Raw genomic sequence first — 21,426 nt, forward strand, 5'->3', positions numbered from 1 at the left:
AGTCATGAACGAATTATGAAGATAGAGAATAGAAGTTCTGCAACTATTCAAGGCACTAAGCTTCTATATTTCAGAGGCAATTAGTAACGTTGTAAAAGAAACGTAGTGTAGAGAGAATCATTAACATTCCCAAACGTAGAGAGTTAGCCTCACATACCTTAAGTTCCTTCTCTTGAGCATAATACAACATTCATCAACCCTTTCAACTTTAATCTACATCAATACAAGTCAAAGGAATTCTATATTAGCAATAATACTCATATTTTGGTCACTTAGGCATTTTATCAATACTTGGTGGACATAAAGATTCATAGCCCTTATTAATGGTATTTCTACATCCAATAACCAATTCTCTTGCTCCTAGATAATTCTAAAATCTCAAATTGCTATAATCAATATCATTCTTCATCACCCATAAGATAAACAACACCCTTAACCAACAATCAATAACCAACAACCCAAACCTATAACTATTCATGCTTTTCTATCAAACCCATCAACTCATATCTCATGAACTTAGAGTCTATAATCATTAATCCAATACTATAATCAATTAGAGGGTGAAGATATTACCTTTTGACGTTCAATCATCTTGAATTTGAGTTCTAGGGTTTCTTTTCTCAACAATGATGTCCCAATCGAATATCTAATAATTTGAAGGGTTTACCCATGTTTATAAGGTATTGGAGAATTAAAATTAACTTAGAATAACCATTAGAACTCACCTTGGATGGTGGAGGGACCTTTGAGGAGTTTGGTTCTTGAGAGCTTCCCTTTCTAGAGCAAATTTTTGTATTTTGGGGTGTAGGAAACGAAGTAGGGCTTATAAAATGACCCCCCGGGTGCGCTCCTGCACACCTAAAGGCCCAAACGCGCACCTAAATGCGCCTCAGGGCAGTAGCACTGCCAAAAGTGCGCGGCCGTGCATGGGAACATCCGGGCGCGCACATGGGCACACATACAGCGCATTGTCCAGTAAAACACACATAAAATTTTTCACAAAGATCCGTTTGGGCTCCAAAATATATCGTTGGAAAGCTATTTCAAAGGGCTAAAATTTTTATGTTTTTAAGTGTCTCCAATTCCTAACAGAATATTATGAAATCAGGCTGAAAGATAGACCTTCCATAAACTTAGTTGATTTTATCGAATCTTATGCACCTCACTCTTCGTCTTGATTCCAAATGACTATTTCCACCCATACTCATTCCGATATGACTTCATATGTCTAAAATATAACATTAATACTCATTTAACATGTCCACACATAGTCTGAATTTACGGAGTGTTACACCAGGCATACGCCTAAGTCCAAAATTACGATACGAACCTATTAATTTTATCAAAACACCGTTCCAGGGTTATTTTCACAAAAGTCATACCTTGGTCAATATTTTCAACTTAGGCTTCTAAATCAAGAATCAAATGGTCCAAATCAACCCAAAACCTTTTCGAAACGAAACCGACCCGCAAGTCATAAAACCACAAATATACATGTGTGAAGCATCAAAAGGGGAAACGGGACTCAAATACACAAAAGGACTGGTCGGGTCGTTACAAGGTATTGCTAGTACTGGATGATATAGATTTTTGCTAGGCTCCTCCATGCCATCTTCAACTACTATAAAGAGCCCGCTATAGTTCCTGTGGGTAATTTGAGTCTAGTTTATTTATGTACTTAGTTATCCATTGTCATAGAATCTCCATGTACATTGTGGGCATGTATTTAAGTTTAGAGCATTATCATTTATTCATGAAAATTATGTATAATGTATTGAGAAGGTTTTTGGGCCATTGAGCCAAATGTATATGATTTAATTTCTTAAAGATTTATTGTTATCATAAATTATGTATTCTCCAAGTCTAAGCGTAAAGGAATGACTGGTCCACCTGGTTACAAGTTTAAGGCACATGTTGTGTCGCGCTCACTAAGGTTGGAGCGTGATAATGAACATCCATACATGATGCGCCTAAGGTAAATCAACGTATAGGTTGGTACATATAAGATACTATGGCGATCTTAGGTTTAAGGATCACTTGCACAACCTCCACATGAGTACTTCATTATTGACAAGCGTTCATTAAGGTTTTCTAAAAAAATTAGTCAATCCAGTGAGCTCATTATCTAATGAGCACCCATATTCTTTAATTAGTGTTACATATTGTTTACCCGAAAAATGGATAGAGTTGAATTTATACGCAGTTCCGAAGATATGTGGTACAACTTAACACAAAATGCAAAGATAAATAAAAATGTGAATATGGATTGGAGAAAAAGTAATCTAGACAAGGCAATCATGAACAGTTCACTTAGGATTTAACAAAAATAGAATCAGTCTAAGAAACTGTAATGATCACCCTTTCTTGTAGAGGAAATAATACTTTTGCTATAATGTAAATCTCAGAAAAAAGATGTCCTTACAGAAATAATAACCAAGCCTCTTTATAGTGGAGAGATTTGGCTCCAAGTATAATAAAATAAACACATATACAAGCGGATATGAGATTAACCACACTCTCCATGCGTAGAATGTGCCAATCTAACTGGTTTACCAGTACCCATTCTCAAAAAATCATAACGACAAAATGTTTAAGAGTAGGGCTTTCGAGGCATCAAGGTCTCATTGGTATGATTGCTAGCATAACCCTCAAATTCGTTTCCCTAATTCAAGGATTTCATCATCGTCTTCAAATTATATATAAACAAGACACAACAAGATGATGAAGATTGCCTTTATTATAATCATACATATAATGAAAAGATTTGTTACAATAATGTACCTATCACATCTTAATATGATTGGCTTGAGGGTGTATTTCCAACACTAAGATTAATAAAAGTCTACTACCGACTACCGTATCTTTGTTGGTGAAAACTTGATATAGTGAAAAAGTAAGAAACGAATTGCATCTCAACCAAATGCAGAATTTGAATTCAAAGCTATGGCATAGTCCTCATGTGAGATTATGTGGACACATCATCTTTTGACTGAAACTAGAGCGAAGCATCCTACACCAGCAAAACTTAGGAGCTATAATCAAGTTGCCCTTGTATATCATAAAAGAACAAAACATATTGAGATTGATTTTCATTTTATTGTGAGAAGATTCAAGAAAACATGATTTTCAGTTGTTATGTGAAGATAAAATAGCAACTAGCTGATGTATTCACAATAGCGTAGAATGGAGCTCAAGTTGATTGCTTTTGTAAAAAGCTAACGCCCCGTTTTGAGGGGAGTGTTACAAAAATGAGCTAAGACCTACTTCTTAGTAATGTACATAGGCCCGGTATATGTAGCAGATTTGTTAGAATCTTATGACACTTTTCTTAATTGGACTCAATGTATATGTATTTACATCTTGTATTTTTTTGCAATTACAAGAGAAATTCCACCATCACCTTGGTACATTACACTGATGAATGAATTCCTATATGCTAATATTTAAAAAGAAACAAAAAAACCAATAAAATCTACTGCTAATATTCAAATGTTGGGACTTCATCAAAAATAGAAGAAAATGCCTTATATACGGTCCTATCAATGATGTTTCTATAGGGATCCTCCTCTCTCTTTTTAAGCAAGTAGTTCATACTATTTTGAACTTCAGCTTTTATCTGCAAATACAATTCTCTTGCCTTTTCTCTGTCTTTCAACATCTCCTGCCTTCCCTTTGTATGAACAGGTTTTCCAAACAAGTAGTAAAAACGCCCGGGAACCTTTGGTAAAAGGCCTGGAACATATAATGTTTGGTTGGCGACCTCCCCTGTCATGTCAGCCCTGTAATCAGGCGGTTCATCATGTAGCATCGATGGTTTAAAAATAAAGAAGCAAGCTTGGAGCAAACAATAAACATGACAATAGCGTACAAGCAACCATTAGTTACCTAAACATGACAATAGCATATAAGCAACCATTAGTTACCTTAATCTTACGCCCATCCTGGCTGCCCGTTCATTGTTATTTCTTATGCGATCACTCAGTATGGGAACTTTTGACAGGTCATCATAGTCGAGGACCAACTGCAAATAAAAGAAGATGACATCAGAATGAAAAACGCTGAGATGCACCAGACATCTGTACAGCTATGAACCAACCACCTGCAGTTGTTCGGTTTCCTTTTCTAGACCTTCAAGTAGAAAAGGGACTTATGTGATCCCTAAGGCATATTTACTTCTCTAACAAAGCAATTTCAATTTACACAAGGTCTCAAAACTTGGAAGGAGGGTGCTTAAAAGATTGCAACTTTTTTTCTCATCAAACTGTCCAAAAAGCCGGGACTCCTTATGCTTTTGTACATAAACCACACTCATTCAGTCGCAACATGAGTTCCCACTCTTCTATTTTGTACTGTTTGATTCAATTTTGGGTTGTTTTGAAGTAAACATCCACTTTTACTGAAAATAAACTTCATATCGTTCTTTTTGTTTTACATTTGGATACCATGTACCAGTAAGTATTACATGAAAGTACTTTGAACTCATCAAAACTACTTTTTGCCTGTTCCATTTTAGAAACTAAAACATAGAATACAGGGCCAACATTTCCATCACCTAGATATGAAGCGCACACACTTCAACAAAGAATCCTTAGAAGGTTTCCCAAATATGCCTCATAGAGTGTCTCCCTCTGTGTGTGTGTGTGTATAAATGTATATAAAATTTGATCTTCTAAAATGGAAGTATCAAATCAAATATAATTGAAACATTAATAGGAGAAATTTAAAGGTGGTTGTGAAATAAAGAATGCCATTGCATAAAGATTAAAGAAGATATTAAAATGGAAAATTGCTGTTTGAAAGTGTAATGAAGCATCAATCAACTAATAATTGAATCATAAATAGGATAAAATCTATATTGCGCGGACTCGGATCCTCCAAAAATAGTGAGCAACATAGGATAAAATTAAAAGATATCCAGTTATTTTCTAAGTATTTCATAACTGAAGTAAAGCATGCCATTTCATGAAGGATAAATACAAATGCACGAATCAGGAATAGCCATTTCCTCTCTTCCTACTGTAGTTCTTAATTGAACGAGTTATTTGGTTAAGAGCAATGAGGATAATTATGGTTCGGAGATTCTACTTTTATACCTTATACCCTTCATAATTTCATTGCCTTCAAGAAAATTGGTTTTTCAGATAATGCTGAACTAGAGAAACACGCATATTGTATAATGCAATAACTGGTGAATACAACATTAATTCTTTCAGCAGAAGAAATTTTAGAGAACCAATCGTCATTATTTCTTATATTCTTATTAGAGAAAGTAGCACGTAGGAATATCATTAACATACTTGTGCTATGTCATCTTCTCCTACAACTCCAAATGGCACGATTGTAGCAGCAAACCGTGCAGCCATTCTGACGAATTCTGGTTGATCAGGCCAAATCACCTTATACTCTTCTCCCTGGCATAAACTGAAACCATCAAATTGAGAAGTAACATCACAATAAGTAGTAGCTGAGGTTATATAGTTTCACAGCGAATCAGAAGCAAACTGGAAGATTGCTGTCAACCTTTCTTCCTTTTCCCTAGTAACTATCCCTTAAAAATTAGCAACGAGGACTTAAAATTTGCAGCAAGACAACCCCCATTACAAACCTTTACAAACAGCCATAGTCAGAAATGTTTTTGGGGCGATTTTCTTTCAGCAAAAATTAGTGTGTGATTCTTCTTAATTAGCTCTCCTTCAGTACTATATCCTGTTTTTTCCTCGCAACTACTTCAATGGAGAATATTTAAAGAAAAAGTTGACCTTCTCGACTCGGAGAAAATCTTCTGAGCTAATGACTGAAAAAAAGCACCTGTTTGGCAATGTCATATGAAATTTTGAAAACCATCGCCATATTACAGTTTTTCTAGTCACAAAGAGGAATTGTGACCATGTTATGCACGGATAACTGTCTTTTTACTAGGGGAGTCCTGATTTAAGAGCAGCGATGCACTCATGATAGTTACCCTAATGAAGCAGTTTTTGAGTCGGACCAACTGCAGTACATCTATTAGCATACTGTTTGAACAGTCATGGTTGACATTATGTCAAAATTATCATGCACATCGAGCAGTCAGAAACATCTTTTGCATTTTGTACTTCTAATTTTCTTGATGTTGAAGACCTAAATATGTATCGACAAAAGAAGACCGAAATAAGTAAATAATTTTTTTCATCCTCTACCAATGTACACAAATAGACAATATTCTCTCCCTCTAATTACTTAATCTTATAGAAAATGTTAGATATACAATAAACATTTTGATCATACAAGCTTATATAGACTAAAAACACAAATTGAAAAAAGCGAACTGTTGATTCTGAACAAAAATACACGTTACCATTTTAGCTATGCAGATGCGCACACATGCATACATACAGAAACACAGCTTTCCAGAACTGATTTCACCATTTATATTAATACCTCGTATTCTATACAGACAGATGCTATATGGAAATTCATATATGCTCAGCTGTATAGCAAATGCCCCTTTTAGGGGTTTACTGGCATCTGAGGTATCCCATACCCTGACCTTATACATCCTACTGTTACATATATAATTTTCCAGTATCAACTCCATTATTTCAACTGTAGCAAAAAGTAGTTAGACTAGGAAAGCATTTGACCAAAATCTGGTCCTACTTTAGGCAGCTTGAAGGTTAAGGCATGAACAAAGATTTTGCAAGGCTTCACATTAAAAGTATAATAGAAGGTCAACTGAATTAAGAGCAGGATGAAAGCACACCTTACGATGTAAGGCTTCACGGGCACCACCAGGATACAACAGCACATGCGATTTTGTTGAAAGCAACTTAAAGAAGTTGCTAGCTGTGACAGGCGATGCCCCGTATAGTCTCAGCAAATCTAAGAACGAGACTTCATTTGTCTGATTCTCAGTCAGCTGCGAAAATAATGTTGGATGTGCTATACCACGAACTAAAATTTTTCTCTCCCTCAAAAATTCTTCCACAAGAGGGACAAGTTCTACACCCATAAGCATGTGATAACCCACCAATAATGTAGGACCTTCATCTGGGATCCCTGCTAGCCCTCTCACTATTTTCCCATCTTCCATTGTGGACAACATAACTGGACTAGTAAAGTTGAGATACCATCTACAAATACACATTACTTAATATTAGCCTCAATATGCAGAATATCAATGAGCATCTGCAAATACATTATACATAATATTAGCCTCAATTTATGCATTTACACCATAGGACGATAGCTCTAGAAGTACTGACGGGACATAAGATTCATTTTTAGTGTTAAAAGAAAAGAAAGACAAATGCATCAGGTTATAAATACAGAATCAATAAAATCTTAGGAGACCATCTAAATGAGATTCAGTTAATCTTCTGTCCTTACATTTAAGTAAAATAAAGGAGCATGAGATGCATTGACTGTGATAAATTAGAAGTTAGGATTTGTTCATAACAATAAGTTAAGAATCGTTTTTCCATTTGATTTCAAATAAGGAGCATGAGATGCACTATGACGATGACAGCGAAAAATTAGAAGTTAGGAATTGTTCATAAAGGGCCCTCGTTGAAACAAAGCCAAGAGTCCAACAGGTAATCAAACTAAACTTCACAAGTCATCAGGTAAAAACTATATATGTTTCAAGGGATTCTAAGTCTGAGCTAAAGTAAAAATCTGTTGAATCCTTTTAATTCTAGATTGCTCTTAGAGCATATCTTCGTGCATGTATGAAACATTCCCATCAGCATACATACATAAATACATACATAAATACATAAATACATACATACATACATACATACATACGTACACACACACACACACACATATATATATATACACAAAAGAAACTTGAAGCATTTGTGTTTTTTCTCAACAGTTGTGTATTATGCCAAGTGGATAAAGTATAGGTGTTCAGCAATTGTAGGTAAGAATAGGAAGAGAATATTTTTTCTTAGAAAATGCTCAAGTTCTATCAGGCTACTTAAGGCCACTTGATATGATTACAACCACCAAATACATCCCTATTTATACTATTCAAAAAACAATTCAAGAATCTTGCATAACTAACAAGATACACATATCACAACTTCCTAAAAGACTTCTCGAAAAACTAATAGATAATATCGAAGAACTTAGCATGTTGAGTGATTGAGCATGATGAGTGGAAAGTATGAGACAGTGAGATTGAGTACTCTGAGAGTGTGAGTACATGAGATCATCTCTAAGATACATTGCATTTGATATGCACACTTGGCATACAGGCATAGAGATGCATTTTCCTCATGTTTTATGGTATCATAACATTCATGACTTCTCTCTCTCTCTCTCTCTCTCTCTCTCTCTCTCTCTCTCACACACGCACACACACACACACACACACACACACATATATATATATATATATATATATATATATATATATATATATATATATATATATAGATGTATTTTCCTTATGCCATTTGAAAATGAAACATTTACCTATTGAAAGCTTTGGAAAAAATTACAGCTTTCAAGCTTACTCATATTTTTGGCGATTTCGGTAAAGGATTTGAGTTTTCACTGAAATACTTGAAAAGCAGACCAATTTTCTGAAACTATGGACGAGCTGAGTATTTTATCTTTGAGTTACTTCTTTTATTACTTTCATTATATTGTTATAAACTGTTGTTGCCTATTGGTGTTGGACTTTGACCCTCGTCCCAACTCGTCACTACTTTTAACCTAAGGTTAGGTTTGTTACTTATTGAGTACATGGGGTCGGTTGTACTCATACTACACTTCTGCACCTTACGTGTAGATGTTGGATGTTGATGTTGCTGGGATCGACGGGAGCTGGATGTGAAGACGTATCTACGTTCTTGTTGTAGCTGCCTCTTGTTCATGATAGCCTTAGATATATAAAAATCTGTTTATGTATATTTCGGACAGATAATGTATTTATTTCATACCAGCTTTATAAATTCTAATCTTAGAAGCTCATGATTTGTACTACCAGTCCTTGGGAAATGTATAAGATTCGGATATTTTCTTTATGTATTTGTCTTATTAAATTTCATTAGAATTGGATAGTTGTTAATTGCCTTACCTAGCGGGTTGGGTTAGGTGCTATCACGACTAGTTGGATTTTGGGTCGTGACAAGGTGGTATCAGAGCTCTAGGTTTATAGGTTCTACAAGTCATGAGCAAGTGTCTAGTAGAGTCTTGCGGATCGGTATGATGACATCCATACCTATCTTCGAGAGGCTACCAGGCATTTAGGATAAACTTCCCATATTTCTTTCCTTATCGTGCGACATTGATTCAGCTTGAAACATAACTTTTTGAATTTCCTCCACACATTCGTGTGCGCATGTGAGCGCTCGATATCAGTTGTACATCGGCGGCTTGTGATTCCATGGATGAGGTGCGAGATGTGATTTTGATATGCTGATGATGGGCCAATCTGGAGGACTTGAGGCCGGATTTTGACTGTAACTTGAGCACAGGGATTTCGGCTGTGTGAGCACGTGCTTTTGGACTTATAAGTCCGTTAGTGTTCTTATTAGTGGAATTTGTGGCTCGATGAGTGGTTGGATGGCTATATGATGAGTAATAGTCAATTAATTCCAAAGCTCCATCAAATTTGTACATTATCCCATAATCTGTTGTTCCTTGCAAGTAGCGTAAAACTCGCTTTGCACCTCCAAAATGAACTGGCTTGGTTCTTGCATGAATCTGGACAATAAACTAGCAGCAAACATAATGTCAGGTCTTGTTGAAGTAACATATAGCAGGTTCCCAATCAAGCGCCTATAGAGTGAGCTATTAGCCTTCTTTACTCCATCATCTTTTCATTTGCTGCTAATGGTGTGGCCAAAGACCTGCAATCCATCATTTTAAATTTTTGAAGAATCATTTTAGTATACTTCTTCTGAGAAATAAGCATCCCTTCTATCACATGAAAAACTTCAATTCCCAAAAAATAATGTAGCAATCCAAGATCACTCATTTTATAGGTCTCCATCGTATCTTGCTTGAATTTCGGCATCATCTTCAAATCATTTCCTTTAAAAATCAAATCATCCATATATAGAGGCAAACAATGATAATGATGTCATGTTCTTGCTTTTGCCCATAAAGAGACACCTTAAACAAAAAACCCTTGAGATTGCTCAACATAAATTTCTTCTTCAAGTTTTCCATTTAGAAATGCAGACTTAACATCAAGTTGAAAAATCTCCCATTTCTTGTGTACAGCAACAACAATCAAGGTTTTTATTGTCTCAAAGTCTTGCAACTGGAGAAAAAGTGTCATAGAAATCAACACTTAGTTTTTGTGTGAAACCTCTAGCAATCAACCTTGGTTTGTGCTTTTGAATTATTTGGTGTTTATGGAATGAGAGGAACTGCAGATGTTTTGATGGAATTTCAACTCCAACACACACTTTGAAGGCTATTTGTTTAGTCAGCCTTTACAGCTGGAATTTCCTTACCCCTGTAAATTGCCCGATCAATTTTTTGGATTTTGTTAGCTCCCTAAACTTAGCTTAGCCAACATTGTACTGGAGCTAGCATTGCTTTTGTGTTTGTAACTACTTTGCATCTTCTTGATGCCTTTCAATGATAATACTCTTACTTCATCAAAAAAAAAAAAAAAAAAAGGGCACCATCGTCTTCTGGCTCTTCATAGCCATTTGCAACAATATTCCACAAGCCTTCAACTTTGAGATAAGTTCTCATTCCAATCTTCCAGTATTCAAAGCCATTTCCATCAAAAAATAGAGTGAGAACAACTGAAGATTCCGCACCCTCTTTTTTGTTTGATGCCATGATTTTTCTTTATCTAACCCCAAATTAAGATCAAAAACTGCTTTTGATACCAATTTGTAGGAAATAATAGGAAGATCATACTTTTCTTAGAGAATGCTCAAGGTGTATTAGGCTACTTAAGGCTACTTAATATGATTACAACTACCAAATACATCCCCATTTGTACTATTCAAAAGAACAATTCAAGAGACTAGCACAACTAACAAGATACATGCATCACAACTTCCTAAAAGACTTCTTGAAAAATTAAGAGATAATATTGAATAACCAAATAATACTCTTGAAATTATAACAGACTCCTAGAAAACATAAATGTCAAGGTCAAGGACAATCTCCAAGAAATGCATTAATTCCAACAGCAACAAATTAATTTGAAGCATGCCCTTGAACAAATGTAATTGTCCAAATATACCCACACATGGCTTCCGCCGTTAGTGCGAGGGACATATTTAGACCCTTTTAATTGTTCACGGGTATATTTGAACCAGAAAATAATGGTGAGGGTGTTTAGGGTCTAGTCAGTTCGATAATGAACGAGTGACATTACTTCTCCGGTCCGAACCAAGGAATTTACAGAGAGCCGACAAGAAATTTCATTAATAATTGACCGTTCTGATCATGAGCAGAGGGCATTTTTAGACCATATCCAATAAATCATGCAAAGTTTTGGCCCTTTTTTTAAAAGAAATCATCCTTATTTCGTTCATTCACCTCACAGCTATTTATTATAGAAATACCAAAAAAAGTAAAGGATGTATTAAAAGGTCCATAATTGAAGGAAACTATCTTTGAGAAGATGAATGCCCTTCAAAAGAACAAGACATGAGATGTGGTAGATTTTCATAAAGAAAAGAAGACTATGGTATGTCGATAGGTCTACACTATAATTCAATGTTAGAGAAGTACATAGCACAATTGGTAATAGAAGGGTTTACACAAACCTATGGCATAAACTGCACAAAGGCATTTGCACATCTGACCAAACTCAATATAAGGTATTCCTTAATGGAGATCTTGAAGAAGAAGTATACATGGATTCTCCCCCTCACTTTGATAAAAGGTATGATTCTAAAAAATGTAAACTAAGAAATTTCTTGTATTGTCCCAAACAATCACCTAGAACTTGGTTCTAGAAATCTACTTGGTCGATAAAGAAACAGTGTTCTCAAAGGCCAACAAACTATTCTTTAATGAGGTTCTCACTATCCAACTTGCTTGGGACCGAGGCGTAGTTGTTGTTATTTCAAGGGAAGTTGATGTTTTGATCATCCATGTTCATGATATCATACTCTATTAGAGATTATCATTGAAGAAGCCCATGGCACGTATTGTCTGTTCTGGTAATAGACTTCACAGATTTGTCCCTTAGGCTACGCTATGATTGAGCCTAAAAGCGCGCACACCATGCGAACTTGTGTTATGTCCTATATCATGTGCATCCTTCTTCAAAAGCTTGCAGCCTAGAAGCCTCCTAGTCCTTCTCTGTCATCCACCCTCGTCATCCTGCCATCTGTAATGGACATAACATACACCCCCTTTAGGGACTCGGCGTCTTCACTGAGGTTTGGTCCATAATTGTACTACGGGAGTCCAGCTCTGGTACTATTTTACAGCCCAAGCCCATAGCACTTATCATTTACTTTGTCTCAACAAGCCTCATGGATTTTTCCATTGGGCTACGCTATCATCGAACCTGAAAAGTACACGTATCATGCGAACTTATTCCTTCAATCAAAGAAGAATCCACGCCCAGGGCTAGTGCCAAAGCATAGTCAGAGTCTTCCCCGTGTGCTTAACATCCACTCCTTTAATGGCCACCATTTATTTGAACCCTGTCAATGATCGAACTTAATCCAACAAAAGAAATCAACCTTTTAAAGAAAAGCTAAAGCCAACAGATATATAAAAACTGGTACTATTGCGGCTACACTTGCTTAGATGTTCTTTTGGCTGATTTTTTTCTCTTTTGTTTTGCTTTTGAGTGTAAGGAATACCTTCTTAAGCTACCATCCTAACCGAAATATTCCTAAGACCACAATTTAAATTTCTGACAACCAAGTTGGATATCACAGATATATATGAGACTCTTGAGGGATTGACGAAAGTTAGAAGTTAGTTAAAGGTAAGGATAAGATAGGATTTGCTAGTACGGATATTTAGGATTTGTTAATAAGCACGAGTTAAGATTTGTTGGTAAAAAGAGAAAGATAGGATGATAAGGATAAGTTTGGATTTGTTTTTTGTTTAAATTCAAATTTGAATAGGATATGACAGTTGCTGAGAAGATCTTATCTCTCACTTACCTATTTATTGATGAAAACTCTCATTTGATTGAATAATGATAATATAAAAAAAATCTTCTGTTCTACTCTACTACTTTTTGACAGGTAGGTTTTTCTCCTCTGTGATTGGGCTGCTTACACCTTACAAGGGCTGTTGTACATATATTCTTCTCATTTTCTAATTTGGACAAGGTATACAAATATGTTTGCTGTATGAAACTATATTCTTTTAACATCCTTGCCATGACTCTCTACTTTGCCATGAAAACATTAACATGTACATTTGTGAATACTATAATAGTAAAATAGGAAACAATGGAGGTTCCATTTCTGAACGAACTAAACAATGTTGTATCTTCAGCAAAACTACAAATACTGTCCCAGTAACCATTCTCCACTAAAATCCTTGATCAGAAAAGTTGAGAGAATAGAACCCACATATTCCAAGTAAAACACTTTAAAATGCTTTCATCTAAAAAAGTGGCAAAGCGGAACCACCAGTGTAATCACAAGGAAGAGAACAAAGTGAAGAGTTAATCATATGCAATAAATCAGATAAAACAAAAAGGTATAAGGATTAAAAGATGGAAAATGAGAGAAAATTATACGGAAAAGAAGATGTCAGAACACCTATAGATTATTGGATCACTTTTGAATGGTTATATAAGTCACTTCTGTTTATTGGTGCCACGTTAAGTGGCAAAAGGAAATGACACATGAATAAAGAAGAGTAGTGCAATCCTCCAAGAAAGGTTTTGTTATTTTCAGTCATCGCTTCCTGCAATCCTCAAATTGGTTTCTATTGTTTCAGCCTCAATCCTCACAAACACCGTTATACTTATATATAGTTGTAGCTGAGCCCTCTAAGTTTTACATTTTTCCCTTGGAGGATACCGAACTAAAACAAATCATAGTTTCATCAAGGTCTAGCTTGACATTCAGGGATTCTCCAAGACGTGTTATTTTAGTGGTAATACAAAGCAGCAAACAAATTCATCCTTTACTTTTGAGTAATTTGCTTCTGACTATGTCTTCATTGCTCAAGGATGAGAAAGTAACATAATGCTTGAGACGTGATATCTCTTGTGCAGTGGACAGGGGAGTGGAACCTGTACTTGAGCATTGTGGTCCTATTAGGTCTGATTCATGAAAAACCTTCCTCTAAAATTTAACCTTAAGCTCAAATTTGATCGACCCTTGTCATTTTACCTTTGTGTTTGGTGAAATGACCAACCATAGGTATTTCTCCAAAGACCTCCCGGATATCATTATGGGAGAAGTTGATCGTTGAAATAATAATTGATGCAGCAATAATAGAGACTATCAATTCTTTTTCCAAATTGTAATCCTTAAAAGAAGTCTATGGGATCATATGGATGCTTGTCCCCAGTGCCGGCTCCATGGTGAAGCAAGTAAGACACTTGCTTTAGGCCCTCATATTTGAGGGACCCCATTTTTTAGTAATAATAGATTTATATTCTTTAAAAAAAATATTGAGTACTTTTAGTAGAAAAGTAAATATTTCCACATAAAAGAAAAGATAATTTTGTTGCATTTGTGAATAAACCATCAATATCAGAATGATTATTATGTAATACATGAATAATTGTAAATTGTTTCATTCTCTTTCTCATTTTATCCAAGTCACAGTCTTTCTTTTTCATTCTCTGGTAAGATTACATACTTTCTTTTTTTATTTCTTTCTTACTTTTTTCTCCAAGAGTTTAAAAGTTCAATTTAAACGTTTTAGTGGTAACATTTGAGATCATTAGAGAATTTAAAAAAATATTGTTTTAACCTTGAATGTTCCTTAAAATATACTCCCTATGTTCCAGTTTATATGAACCTATTTCCTTTTTGGTCTGTTCCAAAAAGAATGACCCCTTTCTAAATTTGGTAACAATTTAGCTTAAACTTACAATTCTACCCTTAATGAGAAGCTTTTATAACCACACAAATACTTTGGGCCCCTTTTTGACTTGTATAGGACCATAAATTCCAAAAGTCTTCATTTTTTCTTAAACTCTATGCCCAGTCAAACAGGTTCACATAAATTGGAACGGGGGGAGTAGTAGTCACTCTAACATTGATGATTTAGACTTATTTTTATATTAAAATTATTAACAAAATAGTACAAGTAGAAAATAATACTCTAATCGACGTATTCAATCAAATAAAAAGATTTGATTCTTTTCTGAATGCTTATAGTTCTTATAAAATAATGTTAACAGTTCCTATGACAGTTGTCTTAACGGAAAGAAATATTGAATATCAAAATTGACAAAATTTTACCTAAGATCAATAATTCTCAAGAAAGATTAAATAAGTTGGTTATATTATCATTCGAAAAAGATTATTAGAACAAATCGATAACAAAAAATTATTAATACTTGTGCATCATAAAAAACTAAAATAATGGAGTAGAAAGTTTTTTGGAAATTTTTTTTATTTTTTAAATTTAAGGCCTCCAAATAAATTTTGGCTTTAGGCCACAAAAGTGCTTGAGCCGCCTCTGCTTGTCCCTATTTGATTCTTGTATTAGGAATCACAATAGGTGTACTAGGAATTGTTTGGTTAGAAAGAGAATATGCTGGCCCTTTAGGAATTATTCAAGCTCTAGCAGATGGGACAAAATTACTTTTGAAAGAGAACCTAATTCCATCTATAGGAGATACTTGTTTATTCAGTATCGGACCATCCATAGCAGTAATATATATATTTCTAAGTTATTTAGTAATTCCGTTTGGTGAAGATAATGAGAATAAGAAATTAGATCAAAAAGGAAAAACAAATAATAAACAAGGAAGAATAAAAGGGAAAAAAAAAAGAAGAGAAAAGGGTAATTGTATACTCAAATATTTCCTGCAAGCAAGTGCTTGCATGCGTCCATCCGTACTAAGAGGATAAAACTTAGTGCTATACTCAATTACCTATTGTTGTCGATTGCCTTCTTGAACTCTGACATACTTGGAGGAAGAAAATCCATGACATAATCATGCCTCCTTGAATGACGATATTTGCCAGTACCTTTGATGATGGATAGTAGATTAATACCATCTTCCTGCATGATTAAATTAGATGTTAATGAAAGGTTAAAAATTTCCACAAGAAAATCGACCAAAACCTAGAAAGGTCTTATCTCTATATAACCCGCCTTTTATAAGGATCTCTCGAGCAGTTATTTTAACAAGTTTTGTATGCTGATATATTGATTGGAAAAAGATAGTTTCATTGACACGTAGCAAGAACTATAGCCTGCTTTTGCCATCCACCAAAGTAATGCATCCAGATTATCCCTTATATTCAAAAGGATAAAGAGTGGCTTCCAACTTAGCTTATTTGTCACCATGTGAAACAGGTGTGTTTTTCCTTTTAATAATTAAGAACAAATTATTGATCAAAGCAGCACTAAGATAGTGCTATGAGATACAACTTACAAAAAGTTAGTTCCTATCTAGTCTAGTCTGTGAGGTAACTAAGAAATAATAATCAACTGCTCATATAGTTAAGCTTTGCATTTAACACAAAATGCCATTGTTATATTTCATCCTGTGGATTTTTTTTTTTTTATCAAGTAAATTGTATTAGAAAAGGCATCAAGAAGATGCAGAATTACAAAAGGAATTAAATGCCAGTTCCAGACAAATCCTACAAGGAGCTAACAGATCAAAAAAAATGTAAACAGCAAAAAGGCTAGCTCCAAACCACATCTATGGTAGTATCAGGGAGCTAACAAAATCCATAAATTTATAAAACACTCTTTACAGGGGAGTGAAAGTTCAAACTGAATAAACTAACTAGGCATCTAGCTTTCAGAGTGTGGGTTGGAGTTGAGATTCCATCAAAACATCTGTGATTCCTTTCATTCCATAAGCACCACAAAATTACTGCTGGGACCATTCTCCAGATTCTTTTGATGGTTTTGTCAACTCCCAAAAAGCACCGGCTAACAAATGCTTCTCTGATTGAATTAGGCATGATATAATGCAGTCCAAAAATGGCTAAGAAGAAATTCCAAATAGCATTTGCAACTGGGCAGTGCAAAAACAAGTGACTGACAGTCTCAGAGTTTTGGTGATACATGTAGCATCTGTTGACTAGGACCACGCCTTTCTACTGAGATTTTCCTGTTTTCAGCATGCTTCATTAAGAGTTGTCCATGTGAAGCAAGCTACTTTTAGTGGTTGCCTAATTCTCCAGACATGTTTCCAAGGTCAGTCCTCTAGCATGCAATGTTGTGAGCACAAGTGGTTGTAACCATCTTTGACGGTAAACTTCCCTTCCTTAGATCTTCCCCATAGCATTTTATCGGTTTGAGACTCACTAGTACTGCAGCCACCCATAACTTCTAAGAGTGAGAGAAGATCATTGATTTCCCAATCCTGTAAGTTTCTTCTGAATAAAGGAGTCCAGTTGTTGCCCTCCCTATATTGACCCACATTAGCCTTCTGATTGCTGGCTATCTGATATAATCCTGGATAAGAGTCCTTTAGAGTTGTGTTGCCAAGCCATCTGTCCTCCCAAAATCTGACATGTAGACCATTATGTAAAGCCCCGTGAAATTTCGCCATGAATCTGAGGTCTTATTTGCCGACGTAGGCTCATGTATGGACTTTTGGGATTGAGTAATGCATTGAGGAGTTGGTGGAAAATTTTTGCAGAACATGGCGTTTCTACGTTCCATTATGCGACCATAAAACTGTTCCGCGGACCGCAGAATCGTCGCGGAGTTGAACAGGAGAAGCTCAATTTTGAAGGTCATTTTGCGGTCCATTATGCGACCGCATAACCGTTTCGCGGGCCGCACATCCATCGCAGAATCAGCATGAGAAATTCCGGAGGGAGATTTCGTGGTGCATTATGCGGCCGCATAACTGATCCGCGGACCTGCAGACCTACCGCAGACTTGAACAAACCAGCCCAGTTTTGGAGATCAATTTCGCGGTCCCTTTCATGGACTACAGACCTGTTCTGCGGAGTACTCTGCGTCTGTGATCGCAGAGTCGGGTTCGGAGGGTACATTTTGTGAATTTTATAACCCGACCCCATTTTGATTAAAAGCCATTGGGGTCCTTGTGAAGTCAAAAATCTGGCATTTTAGAGAGAAGTGAGAGCTAGTTAAAGAGAGAAGCAAGCTCCAACACTCCACTCCTTGATCAAGCCTGGGGAATTCAAGGGAAGAACTCACAAGATCTATGTGAGAAAGCACGGGAGAAAATATATTATTGATATTAGATGAACAATACAATACAATACAAGAGGTCCTTATCTTGACTTTCATCTGGAATGAGCTTTTTGCGAGCTACCCCTTACCTTCTTCTCACTGCCCTCCTGGAGTCCCACACCAATTTCCTGTGTTCTATTTCCCCTTTGTTCTTTCATTTTTTGGATTCTGACACTGCATTTGCTTGTTGTTTTAGTTGAATTTTCCTCTTCTCTTCCATTCTTAGGATAATGCCCAAATTTCGTTTTCAAAACCTGCTACATTCACCCCGAAAGCTTTATACGCTTTCAATCATCGCCATCTTCGTCCATCTTGAACTTTCTACCATAGTGGGTGTACCTACTAATTGCATGCGTAAATCTTGTCTATCATACCATGGTAAGAGGGAAAAATTCATTGAGAGAGCAGGAGAAAAATTCGGACTTTGATTCACTAACCCTCTGAACATCCATAATCTGACGAGGTTGCATTGAGGGATGAGGACTGTTAGCTTCATCATCGGCATCAACTTGGGATTGGGTCTCTCCAATTGAGTCAGTAGCTCTATAAATTGAAGCATTAATTTCCACCAAGAGAGGGTCAAAACTTATATCTGCTTGCATCGAAAAGTCCCTTAGCAGACATGGGTCTAATTTGTGCCCGATTCTCCTCCATTCAGAAACTAGGCTGGGCTTCTTTCGAATTTTCTGATTTTTCTTCTTCTTTGGGCCTTTAGTGTAGTATCTCCAGTAGAAATGACACCAGATAGCCACTCTAAAGGGCTGCTATTTAGGAATTAGCCAGTGTATCCTGAATTTTAGTTTTTCAGGACAAAAATATATTGAATTGTCCTGAAATTAAAAAATTTAGTTTAAAATTTCAGGACAAAATAAGTACTGGCTAGTCTTTAAATAGCAAACCAAAGAATGGCTATCTGTGCACTTGCCCCTAGTATCCATTGTTCAGGCCCAAATATACTAGCCCTTTAAAAGTCTTTCCTTTAGTAATAACATTTGTGGATCGGGTCGACCCATGAGAAATTAAGGGCTACAGAGCTTTTGAAATAAAGTTATGCCTAGGGCTGCTTATCGGGCGGATATTTATGCCTACTGGTTCGGCTTATAGGTTATCGACTTGTAACTGTAATAATCCGCTAACCACCCTATAAGATATCGGGCGAATTGGTATCGGATTAAGCAATTATCAGGCAGTTTATCAGCTAAATCAAATAGACAATAAAAATTACATAAGTAAGCAAGATAGTAAACAATAGATAGATGATCCAATCACAATCACACTCTAGTACGCTATTGCGACCAAACACACTCACGCAAGTATACGCGGTCGTCGAGTAATAAAGTGACTAAAAGTCGGATGTCGAACCCACGAGGACTTATGATTAACTATTAACTAAATTAGACTATCCTAATTATCTAAACAAGAATTAAATCTAAAAATATTTTATTCCAACTAATTAAATAAGAAAAATATAAATAATAAACTTTGAACAGAGAAAGAGCAGAGTTTAATGATATCAATGTAATGAAAACGATCTAGGGTTATGGTCTATCTAACAATCCTATTGTATTCTTCAATTGAATTGACCGACTAATTTATCTAGCTTATTGGTTGACAGGGTTAATATTGCTCATAAGAATCTGTCGAGTTCTTACTCGCCTATTCCAGCTAACTTAACGCCTATATGTCTATGGAGTGAGAATCAACAAGAACGCATTTATAATTCCTGTAAATCAACCAAGCAAGGCAATTAGGTATATGTCTATCCTAACCACGAATCCGTTCCCCGATGCCCGAGTTCAAGAACTTGCCCTACTCAATCCTGTATGCAATATAGAATTCCCACTTTCGAGTTCAATTCTAGATTCGTAGATAATATTCAATTGGTGATCAAGCAATTAAATAATTAAGTGCAAGATTGAATAAATAAACTAATATGATAAATCAAGTAGTCAAAATCAATATCCGAATAACAATAGTCATGGAAGAACCACAACCCTAGAACGTGAAGTTTAGCTCCACATAGACATGGTAGCCAAACAACAAATCATATAAAGAAACATAAAAATTACTAAGTTTGGTGGGAGAAAGATGAAACTCGATGAATTCCGGCCTCCACAGCTTTGTCGTGGCTTTTTCCCCTTCCCAATATGTTAGATAACCTAAAAGAGGCGTTTTTAGCTTATATATTGCGTACAAAAGTCGTGGGCCAAAGCTCTCCTATTCCTAGTCCAATTCGGCTTCAGGGATTGATGCTAAGGTGGATGCGACGCATCCACCTTGTCCTCTATTTCAATTTTTTTTCTGCGAAGGTGGATGCGACGCATCCACCTTGTCCTCTATTTCTCAGCTTTGCACGCGATGGTGGACGCGACGCATCCAGCCTTCTCTTCTACTTCCCAGTTTCGCACGCGATGGCGGACGCTATGGCCCAACTTCACTGCTAAGGTTGCATGCAGGATGATGTTTTCCTAGGTTGGATGCGACGCATCCAACCCTTCTTCCTCTGGCTAAACCACCTTTTCTTCATATTTTGCACTCCGAACACCTTAAATCGTCACACATAACTTAATTAGTCATCAAACCAATAATTACACCATGTTGGGTGTTTTAAAGATTAAATAACATCAAAAAGTGGTTAAAACATGGGCAAAGTAACATCAACACATATCGAAATATGCCAAACATCACTACCCCACACTTAAACCTTTGTTCGTCCTCGAACAAACCATCCTATAGTAGACGAAACAAAATTAAGCTCTTATCATTCAAAGCACACTGCACCTCTGACCGTGGTTATTTGCAACAATTAGGCTCTAGGCTATGCATCACATACCCTTCCCTTTACTTATGCCATTCTTTAAAAATATTCGAACAAAAACAACATGCTCACAACAATCCTAACCTCAAAAACCGACTCAATGTCACTATGCACTCATGGCTTGAACAACCAACATCATAGAGAAGTCTAATAACGTTACCTATCCCTCGTGAAACCATGTGCCCTCACAACAAAAGCAGAGAGAGTAGAATCAATCCACACATTCGAATCTCATGCTCACAAAGAAAATCGCTCACTCTCACAAAAGAAGTCACATGCATGTAGTTGGTACCATAGGCTTGCCC

At 36.0% G+C, this 21,426-nt stretch overlaps 1 protein-coding gene across 1 annotated transcript in view; it reads right to left on the reverse strand.

Annotated features, from left to right (window-relative positions):
* Window positions 1-3,302: 3,302 nt before the first annotated feature.
* The window catches only part of LOC104104297 (phytyl ester synthase 1, chloroplastic-like), a 40,799-nt gene continuing 22,675 nt past the window's right edge, over window positions 3,303-21,426 (reverse strand). Inside the window, exons 9-13 of the mRNA XM_009612349.4 lie at window positions 16,010-16,140; window positions 6,743-7,112; window positions 5,298-5,411; window positions 3,924-4,021; window positions 3,303-3,779 (exon numbers count right to left, since the gene is read on the reverse strand). Of these exons, the coding sequence (XP_009610644.1) occupies window positions 3,479-3,779; window positions 3,924-4,021; window positions 5,298-5,411; window positions 6,743-7,112; window positions 16,010-16,140 (1,014 nt within the window). The 3' untranslated portion in view covers window positions 3,303-3,478. The remainder of the gene's footprint in view (window positions 3,780-3,923; window positions 4,022-5,297; window positions 5,412-6,742; window positions 7,113-16,009; window positions 16,141-21,426) is intronic.

The sequence above is a fragment of the Nicotiana tomentosiformis genome, chromosome 6 (genome assembly GCF_000390325.3).
Source record: "Nicotiana tomentosiformis chromosome 6, ASM39032v3, whole genome shotgun sequence".
NCBI classification, from domain to species: domain Eukaryota; kingdom Viridiplantae; phylum Streptophyta; class Magnoliopsida; order Solanales; family Solanaceae; genus Nicotiana; species Nicotiana tomentosiformis.